The 10278-nt window shown below is 43.7% G+C and overlaps 1 protein-coding gene across 2 annotated transcripts; it reads left to right on the top strand.

The window, feature by feature from the left end:
* The first annotated feature begins 1305 nt into the window (after positions 1-1305).
* On the top strand, positions 1306-6093 carry HMGB2 (high mobility group box 2). Of its 2 annotated transcripts, none has more exons than XM_036856400.1 (5): positions 1306-1437; positions 1780-1960; positions 2186-2331; positions 2422-2596; positions 3213-6093. In XM_036856400.1, the coding sequence occupies exons 2-5, from the start codon at positions 1811-1813 to the stop codon at positions 3372-3374; spliced, it is 633 nt and encodes a 210-aa protein (XP_036712295.1). In that variant the 5' UTR covers positions 1306-1437; positions 1780-1810; the 3' UTR covers positions 3375-6093. The 2 variants fall into 2 exon arrangements, with proteins under 2 accessions (XP_036712295.1, XP_036712297.1); XM_036856402.1 differs by having other exon boundaries at positions 1332-1461.
* The last annotated feature ends 4185 nt before the right edge of the window (positions 6094-10278 follow it).

Below are 10278 nucleotides of genomic sequence, written 5' to 3'. Positions count from 1 at the left end.
CAACTGTCACTGTTAACATATGGGCCAAGAGGAAAAAATAACCCTCAAAACTAAACACAACACAGAAATAGCATAAGATGTCAGTCAACGTCCTCCTACCCCGGGAAAGGCGGCTGGTGACGCCTGGAAGCAGTAAGCTAAGGTCGCTCGGCTGCGCTCTCACCAGACACTAAAGCCAAGATTCTTAACCTGGGCTCGGAGGAGCCTGGAAACGCCGCGGAGCGCAGTTTGGCGCATAAATGCAACGGGGGGTGCGGAGCTTTCACGCGAGTCTCGAAGGGAATCTTTGATAGGGAAAAGGTTTTAAAAACGATCGCGTTGCGGGGACCAGACAGTGACCACTGCGGTGACAGCGGGCTGGCCTCGGGGTGGGAGGGGCGTCGCAGCGCTCAGGTGGAGGGACTGAAGGGTGGAGGGAGGGGTGGAGGATGGGGTGTGGGCCCGGCCCCAGGACCTAGGCCCGGGATCGGAGCCCGGATGCAGGGGCGGGACCGGGAAGACGTCGGCCGCCCCGCCCCGCCGCCCGCGGGCGGCTGTTTACCCCGGGATTTGACGCCGGGACAAAGGGGGAGGGAGGAGTGGCCCCTCGCGGACTCCGTGGGCGGAAGGCGCCCTGCTTCGCGGGCGTGCGGTACCCCCATGGGGACGGGAATGGCTCCCTCCGCCCCTCCCCGGTCCCCGCCACCTATCTTCCTCGGGTCCTACCCCAGCCTCAGCGACACCCGGCGGCGCCGGCCGTCGGCCGCAGCGCAGGCTCCTCAGCCTCCGTATTTGTTATTCTCCGGACGGGGCGGCGACCACCGCTCCGGGAGCCGGGGCTGTGGGCCGCGCTGGGGCGGGGGACAAACAGGACCTGGTCCGCCGTCGGGGTCGGCGGGGCGAGCCGCTTCTGCCCCTTCAGCGCCCGCAAACAGAGCGCCGTCGACCCCGGAGACCAGCCCGCGGACTCGCGACACGGTATTTTTAAATCTGGCGGGGCTTCTCCACGGGCCAACCACGCCCCCCGCCGCCCGCCCCAGCCAGTCAGCGCTAGGCCCGCCATTTTTCAAACCCTCTTCCGGCCGCCAATCAGGATCGAGCAGCACATTCCTCTCCTGACCGGTTCTAACGGGTCTAGGAGTTAACTACCCGGGCGACCCACCGAACCTGCTAGGCTGCGGCCGGGGGGACGAGCCTGGCGGCACACCGGCCATTCGGAAGCCGTCGTGGCGAGGGGGCGGGGCCTCTCCGAGTTTGAATAATCCCCAGGGCCAATCGGAGCGGTGGGGGGTGTGGCCTGTGGCCCGGCTCGTCAAGTTGCCGTGGCGCGGAGAAGTCTGCAAAACAAGAGACGGAGGATTGCGTTAGCCACATACCAGTTCACGCCGGAGCCGCGTTTAGCAGCGTCGCGGTCGGACCCGGCCGCTGCGCGGTACTCTGAGGAAAAGCTACCGCCAGGCAAGAGCCGGCTCCGGGCCTGGGGTGCGTGGCCGGCCGGCCCCCTTCCCTCACGGCCGGCCCGGGCGCCTGCGGCTCTCGGGGCTCGCCCCGCGGGCGGGATCCGGGTGCGGGCCGGGCGGGCCGGACTGCGGAGGCGGGAAGCTCGGCCGGGCCCGTCTCGGGAGTGGTTTGAACGCGGGGCCCGAGGCGGCAGCTCGGAGCAGGGCTCGCGGCGTGGAAGCCGGGGGCTTTCCTGTCAGGAAGGACCGGGCGGGGGCGGCGGGCCCGGGGGGTGGGGGGCGGCGGCTTTTGGGCGGGAAGGCGCCCCGCCCGCCAGCGCCCGCCGCGCTCTCCCGCCAGGTGGACGCGCCGCCGCCGCCGCAGCAGCATCATGGGGAAGGGCGACCCCAACAAGCCGAGGGGCAAGATGTCCTCGTACGCCTTCTTCGTGCAGACCTGCCGGGAGGAGCACAAGAAGAAACACCCCGACTCCTCGGTCAACTTCGCCGAGTTCTCCAAGAAATGTTCCGAGAGATGGAAGGTGAGCGCGAGGGTCCTCACGCGGGCAGGTGGCCGTGACTTTGAACTTGCCTCCGCCGCCGACTGGCCCCAGTGTGTTTATTCAGAGTCTGAGGCACAGGACTTCGGGGTGCCGGTGTATTTTAAGACGACGGAGGCAAATGTGGCCCTGAAGAGAACCCTGCCTCTTCGGGGCTGGATGTCGGTTTACAGTGTTGCATTTTCACTGCTGCTTTCATGCCCACAGACCATGTCTGCCAAGGAAAAATCCAAGTTTGAAGATATGGCAAAAAGTGACAAAGCTCGCTATGACAGGGAGATGAAGAATTACGTTCCTCCCAAAGGCGACAAGAAGGGAAAGAAAAAGGATCCCAATGCGCCTAAAAGGCCTCCGTAAGTTTTTTTGTTTTGTTTTTTTCAGTCAACTGAATTGCCCGCATGGCTTTTCATTCAGGTCATTACAGCTCTGTTCCTTCCTTTCAGATCTGCTTTCTTCCTGTTTTGCTCCGAACATCGCCCAAAGATCAAGAGCGAACACCCTGGCTTATCCATTGGCGATACTGCCAAAAAATTGGGTGAAATGTGGTCTGAGCAGTCAGCCAAAGACAAACAACCGTACGAACAGAAAGCAGCTAAGCTAAAGGAGAAATACGAAAAGGTGTGTTGTGTGAATTTTCTGGAGGCAAGGTTGAAATCTGGTCGACGGTTTCTAAATGAGCGCGTTAGACGCAGGTAGAAGCTGTATGTTAATAGGTAGAAGCTGTAGTCAGTTTTCCCTGACTAGCAAGTGGGGAACCTTCCGCGGTTCTGTGTTGATGGTTGTCAGCTTTGCTTTGAAAAGGTCTAATGAGAGTTGGACGCGGAAGGAGTATAAGCTAATTGGCACCTCCTTTCTTTGGTCGGCAGCCGGTGTTTGTAGCCCTGGGAGGTTGCTGCATTCAGATGTATTTGGGGTAAAATGCATCTCTTAGCTGAGAAGGATGGAGGGCTAAATGTTTTTTGTAGGTGTATCTAAAAGGTGAAGTCAGGGGACAGGCTCTGTGCCGCTAACAGATAACGGTAGCGAAAGTACTGGCAGACGTCAACCTGATACACCCCCATCATTTTACATCATTAGCTTTCTAAGGCCTGGAGGGAACAAATGATCTCAAAACCAAGTTTTAGACGGGCATCAGGGTTATTGGCCAATAATCTTAGATTGTTTACAACTACGTGGTTTTCATGGTTGAGTAATGACACCGGATGACGATTTTATGTTTTTGACAATATTTCAGGATATTGCCGCATACCGTGCCAAGGGCAAGAGTGAAGCGGGAAAGAAGGGCCCTGGCAGGCCAACAGGCTCCAAGAAGAAGAATGAACCAGAAGATGAGGAGGAAGAGGAAGAGGAGGAAGAAGATGAAGACGAGGAGGAAGAGGATGAAGACGAGGAATAAATGGCTATCCTGTAATGATGCGTGTGGAGTGTGCGTGTGTGCTCAGGCAATGGTTCTGCTAAGAATGTGAATTCAAGTGCAGCTCAATATTAGCTTCAGTATAAAAACTGTACAGATTTTTGTATAGCTGATAAGATTCTTTGTAGAGAAAATACTTTTTTAAAAGTGCAGGTTGTAGCTTTTTGAGGGGCTACTACATACAGTTAGATTTTAAAGCTTCTGATGTTGAATGTTTCTGAATATTTAATGGTTTCTTTAACTTCTTGACTTGTGTATGGTAGCACAGCAAACTCATAGAAATTAGTACCAATAGTGAATTTTGGGTTTTCTAGAATGAGAATGTTGCATTCTGTTTTTTAAAAAAAAAATTTTTGTAATAAAATTATGTATATTATTTCTATTGTCTTTGTCGTATATGCTCAATTAGCTTTTGCTTTAAAAGTCATGGTCTGGAACCATGTCAACTTTTCTTTGTTTTTCTGCCTAATAGTTCTCAGACATGGTTGATTCAGTATAACGTTTGTTTAAAAGTCAAACATGCCCATATTATTCATATTTACAAAGTGTTCTTTAAAAAGCAGCAGTGGAATTTAATGAACTTAAAAAATTTATGCAGTTTTATAAAATGAGCAAGGTTTGTTCTTGACATTTATGTTCATTTGTTAGCTAACTTGTTCCATTTTTTTTAGCTGACATTTTATTTTGAGAGAAACTTTCTTTTTAATACGAGGCAGAGGAGCTCATACAGTGAATCCATACCTAAAAACACATAAACTTTTAAAAACAATAGGAGCAGGGTTACATTTTCTGTTGATAATGATCTAGTTTGGGGTAGAATACCAGAGTGAATTTTGAGTTAAATCTTAAAAATCAGTGTGGTCTTAAGCCTAGAATTCTCGTTAACTAACCCAAGAAAGCTTTTCAGATGGTTGTTGTGATTTTCCATGACTGTAGTTAGGCGAGATTTTACTAGGATATTTATTTACAGGTGAAAGCAGTTACTTAGGAAATGCTCATTTGAGGAAGCAGTTGCTTGTATTTGAATTTAGATAACTATTGTAAATAGTTATCAAGTTATTAGTGAAAGTTAGCCATCTGTTGTCTAAGAGATTATAGAAGAAACCTATTTGTTGATAGTTTCATAGTTAAACCTGACAATCTTGGTTACCTATCAAGTATTAAAAATAGAAGCCAAAATTCTTATTACCCAACCATGGGAGCCTTGGTTGTCTATCTTATGCCATATTTGGAATTATTTCTGACACAGGAAATACTAACCAAAGTTGTTAAATGGAAGGTAAGGTATTAGCATAATTCCCAAAGCAGATGGACTCAAGTAGAATCTTCAGACCTCTTAGAGATTGCCCTCCATTAATATCACAGTTGTTGTTTTGGGGCTTTTACTGATCATAAAATGAAAACTAGCTTATGTATTTAAAAAATATTTCCTGGTGTTAGGTGACTTAATGCCAGAAAATTGGGGGTAAGGTGTTTTAGAGACACGCCTAGGTCTGGATCCCAGTTCCCCAGCTCTACCAAATGCTAGCTCTATGGACTTTACCTCTGGGCTTATTTCTATCTGTGTAGGGTGTCAGTACCTACTTCGCAGTGTTTTAATGATTAAATGAGAATGTTAAGTATTTACAACAGTACTTAATGCATAGAAAAGATATTAAATAGGAGTTTTTAAAATTGAAATAGAGTCTTTCTTAAGGATTTCTATATCTATAACTTAGACCCATGAAGCAGACCTATCTGGTTCCTTGTCACCTTTCTTTTTGGGAGTTTTTGTGTTTGCTTTCATTCTGTCCTTTAAATGAAATATAGTTTAAATGTCTAAGAGTGACTCATTTTTTAAAATCAAGGGTTGTTCCATAATCTCAGCATTTGAGATGAGTCCTCATATTTGATATTTTCTCTAAGTGTGGATCAAAATTTAAAATACCCTTGTTTTCAGGACTAAATGACCTCAAGGAGTGGTTATGTTGGAAAGCTCTGAAATAGGGGTAAGAATCAGGTTCTATCCCAGGCCAGCCAGTACTTGGGGGTGTGTTTATGAAAACCACCTGCCCCCCCTTTTCTTTTTAAAAAGTCATATCTTGATGGTATAAAATGTAAAAGGGCTATATAGTGGGTAGTTTACAACCTTGATTTCCAACTACCAGGTTCTCCCAGGAGGCAACTCCAGTAATGTAATAATTTACCCTTCAAGAGAGACTGAAGCACAACAGTCATATGTGCATATATATCAATGTTGCACAAAAGGAAGCTTATTATATATGTTGTTCTGCCCTTTAATTCTCATCATTTTAGATTCTTAGCACAACAGAGCTGCCACATTTCACTTAAATAGCCATCTGAATAGTAGCCCATTGAATAGATCACAATTTAACCAGTTCCTTAAAGATAGTTATGGTTGTGGGTTTTTTGCTTTAAGAACAACATTGCCATGAATATCCTTGTATGATTTCAAAAAATTCTTTAAATAAGTTTGTGCATTTAAAATTGTGCTAATTATACTAGCTAAAACCTGTACTTGGTATATGCCAGAACCTGCTCTCGTGCTGTTAACTTGCTGAAACCTGCCAAAATTGCTCTCAGAAGTTTTACTAATGTATACTCCACAGCAATGAATGTCTATTTCCTCATCTCAGCAACATTATCATTCTCAAACTTTGTAATCTTTGCTATTCTCTTATATAAAAAATGGTTCCTCCTATTATGAATTCTGCATATTTTTATGTTAAAGAGCCATTAGTGTTTCCTGTGGTCTTCTGTCTCATTGGTCTTATTAGTAATTTGTGGGAAATAAGGAAAATGACCCTTTGTGACATGCATTGTAAATATTTTTTTCTCTGTTGTCTTTTGACTTTATGATGCTTGTTTTCATGCAAAGATTTGTTTTTATGTAGGCAAATTTATTCTCTAGTGGCCTTGGGAGGCCTTTCCCACTCAAAGATTATAAAAATTGTCTTTGCTTTCTTACTTTTTATTATTATTTAATTAAATCTTTGATCCTTCTGGAATTTATTTTGGTGCAAGAACTGAAGTAGGGCCTCAAATTTCTTTTCGGATGGTAGCCACTACTTTTGGTCTTTTAATCTATAAAAGCTGTGTTAGAAGATGCTGAGGTCCCTTATGTAACTTGCAGACTTGCTCAATATGGGACAGTATGCCTTTCTGTGTTTTGCTCTTTAACAGCATCATTTACTGTAAGTACTAAACCATAAGTTTGTCTTAGCCAAACATAGCATTATCTTAAAGCTGACTTTCTATTACTACGTATACCACTAAAAATGTTTACAAAGCAGTAATGATTTTATTTCTTGGGGAATAGCAAGAAGAAAGCTAAAGGGCCTGTTTTGCCGATGCACAAGATCCAGTCCTTTTAAAAATAAAACATCTTTCTCTAGCAATAAGCCATTTTTGTACACCTCGTGCCAGAAAGAGTAGCTGTCCTAAAAACATTTGTAAACATAAATGCCCAGGATAAAGGGGACAGCCATTGTTTAGCTCAGTCCTGTTGCTGGATGTGTGGGTCTAGGATTCCCAAATCTCCCAAATTTTCAAGTGGAACCAGAATTCTAGATATTTAAAAAATGTGAAATCTGAATTGTAAATATTAGCAATGAATTCAAATGTCAGGCTCAAAGAAAACATGTCTGTAGGTAAGATTCTGTCAAGGGTCACTAGTTTGCCACTTCTATAAATTAGTGTAGGTAAATGTAGGATTATTAATAACATTTACTTGAGTTAGGGCTGTTGGTAAAAGTTTAAGTACAGGCCTCCCCGCTAAGCATTATTTTCCTAGTTGTCTAGAAACCCTTCTCGCCCTGATTGGAAACTCATCTAACTTCTTATCCTGTTGTAAAGGTAAAAATAGACATTGTCTCTGAGATCTTAATGGAATATTGGGCTCCTGAGCCTTTGTTCTTCAGGACTTAGCGCAGACCTCTCTTAGCCTCATCCTGGGAGTTAACATGTCTATAGAATAGTGGCTCAGGAGCACGATTAGTGTCACATTAAAAGGAAAAAAAAAAAAAAACCTTTTAAGCAGTATGTAGCATCAAATTTCAGAACTGGTCCAGTCTCCTTTCTTCAGGAAAACATAGCAGTCAACTAGGACAGTGCCCTAGGGCAGTAGGTAAGAGAAAGCAAAATTGTAATTCATACATTCATGTGTTATTCTTTGATTCTCTACATTTTTGCAATAAAGGTGAGATGGCTTATACAAAGAACAAACTATATAAAATACAGACATACAAAAGGAAAAACGAAGTTATGAAAGAAATTAAGAGTGAGCTGATGAGCTTACACTGGGAATCAGATCAGTTTGACTAGGGCTGTTTCTTATCAGTTTGGTAACATCAGACCTCGTGTGTAACCTTTCAGTTTCCTCAGGTGTTAAAATCAGAATTTTTTTTTTTTGAGCATTAAATGAGACAATACATCTAAGACATCCTAGTGGCAAGAAATAGTGAATAATAAATGTTAGCTAAAAGTACGCAAAACAATATGTATGTGTTAATATATTTGCTATGATAAGAGTACCAGATTCACTTCTGAGATTCTTAACAGTTTAGGTGGACAGGAAAACTAATTATGTGGAAAGTACAATAGACATTCCTCCCACAGGGCTCTGGGGATACTGAGTACTGGAGTTATATCCTTGACTCCAGTACTAAATTTGGGAATTTGGACAAGTTATTTAACCTTTTCTTTTTAATTGAAGTATAGTTGATTTACAATATTGTGTTAATTTCAGGTGTATAGCATAGTGATTCAGTCTTTTTGCAGATCATACTCCATTATAGGTTATTACAAGATATTGGGTATAATTTGTGCTATACAGTAAATCCTTGTTGCTTATCTATTTTTACGTCTAGTAGTTTGTTAATCCCATACCCCTAATTTGTCTCTCCCCTCTTCCCTTTCTTCTCTGGTAACTATAAGTTAACCTCTTATTCAATCACATTTTATCCACGTATATTTGATCACATATAAATGCGTGACTTACTGTACGTTTTAGTTGCTTTTGATTTTACAAAACGTATTTGTTGAATGAAGTCTTCTGGGAATTGCCCTTTTCACTCAACACTACCCTACTGGCTTGTTTTTAACCAGTTCATTCACCTTCACTGCCTTGTAACATTCTGTCATGTGATTATACCACAAATGATCCACTCTCCTGTTGATGGGTCATTAGGTTGTTCCTGGAGCTTTTGCTGTTATAAATGGCAGTGCTATAAAAATTGCTGTACACGTCTCCTGGTTTTCAAGTGCAGCCCCCTCCAGTGACCTGCCCTGTCAATTCCAGCTGTCTCTGCATCCTCTTCAGCTCGGCCAAATCACCAGGGTTTGAGCTCCACTTTCCTGTACCGTGGTGGGAAAAGTTCTCCAGGCAGACAGACATGCTGAACCAGGGTTCACCCTGTGTGCTTCCTTTCTCTCAAATTATTACAGTCTGCTTTGCCTGTTACCCAATTCCTGAAAACAGCTGCTGCATATATTTTGTTCAGTTTTATAGCTGTTTAGGACAGCAGCATTCTGTTTAGGGCAGTAACAATTACTATGCTATGGCCAGATGAGGAAGTCTATTCATCTCTATTTTCTACTGAAAGTTTTAGTTTTGTTTTGGGCATTTAATCATTAAGACAGCTGGAGTTTATTTGCTCATATCAAAAGCCCAAGAGAAATTTCGTTTAAAGATAATTTAAAGAATGTTCTATCTTAGACATTCTTCCAGATGCACTTAGTTCTATCCAAAGGTTAAATTATAAATTCGACCACTGAAAACTACGTTCTACACATGAACGGTGTGAGGTAGAGATAACAATTACTCTCTTATGGATAACCATTTCACCCCCAGTGTTTATGCTTAACTTATGAGCTTAAATTCTTCACTTGGAAAGTGGAGGTAATGATATCTCACATATGAAACACAGGTACACACACACATAGCCTTTATAGAGGGTCTGCAGTGTAGCTGTCTTAGTTCTTCTGATTAAAGACTGATTTTAAGACTTTGAAACCAGGTAACAATAGCTACCATTTATATTACCCTGATTATATGCTGGGGACTATTCTAAGCACTTCATGTATGTTAACCCATACAAGCCTAATAAAAATCCTATAAAACAGGACTATTATTTCCCCCCTTTTACGAATGGGGAAACTGAGGCATAGAGAAGCATCAATAACTTGCCAGGGTCACACAGGTAATTTGCAATGGAACAGGGATTCGAATGCAGACAAGTGCACCATACTATACTATTCAGATGAGCAGATTGTAATATCATTCTGTTATGAAAATTAAGGTGCCCTTATGCCACCTCTGCTCAGACACGGGCCCAAGGCCTGATCCACTTACAAAACCAAAACCCACCAACCACAGTTATAGGCATTTCAAACTCTTTTTTTTTTTAATTAAAAAGTTTTTTTTTTGGCCCCACCGCACAGCATGTGGGATCTTAGTTCCCCAACCAGGGATCGAACCCACGCCCCCTGCATTGGAAGCGCAGAGCCTTAACCACTGGACCGCTGGGGAAGTCCTCAAAATCTGAAAAAGGAGATTGGCAAAGCAATTATCGAATTTAGTTTAGAAACAGCCCTTCTGTTAATCTCTACTCCCAGGGACAGTGGTCCCCCCAAATCATTCTGACTTTTGTCCATTTTTTGGCAACAGATTCTAATGAATAATATGCATTCTCATAGTGCTCGGTACTTCTAAAAGTGCTTTCACATGGGTTAATATTCACATACCCAGTTACTGGCCTATTAGCCCTCTGGCTCAGGTCAGGTACTTGTCATGTTCTCCACTGAATTTTAAGTGGCTTTTTTTCCCCAATTACAGTCTGTCCAGAAATGATGAAACATATTCCCAGATCCCTGTGAAAGGCTATCT

The sequence above is a fragment of the Balaenoptera musculus genome, chromosome 6 (genome assembly GCF_009873245.2).
Source record: "Balaenoptera musculus isolate JJ_BM4_2016_0621 chromosome 6, mBalMus1.pri.v3, whole genome shotgun sequence".
Lineage (NCBI taxonomy): Eukaryota > Metazoa > Chordata > Mammalia > Artiodactyla > Balaenopteridae > Balaenoptera > Balaenoptera musculus.
The sequence above is the reverse complement of the archived record's forward strand: the minus strand, read 5'-3'. Positions and strand labels throughout refer to the sequence as shown.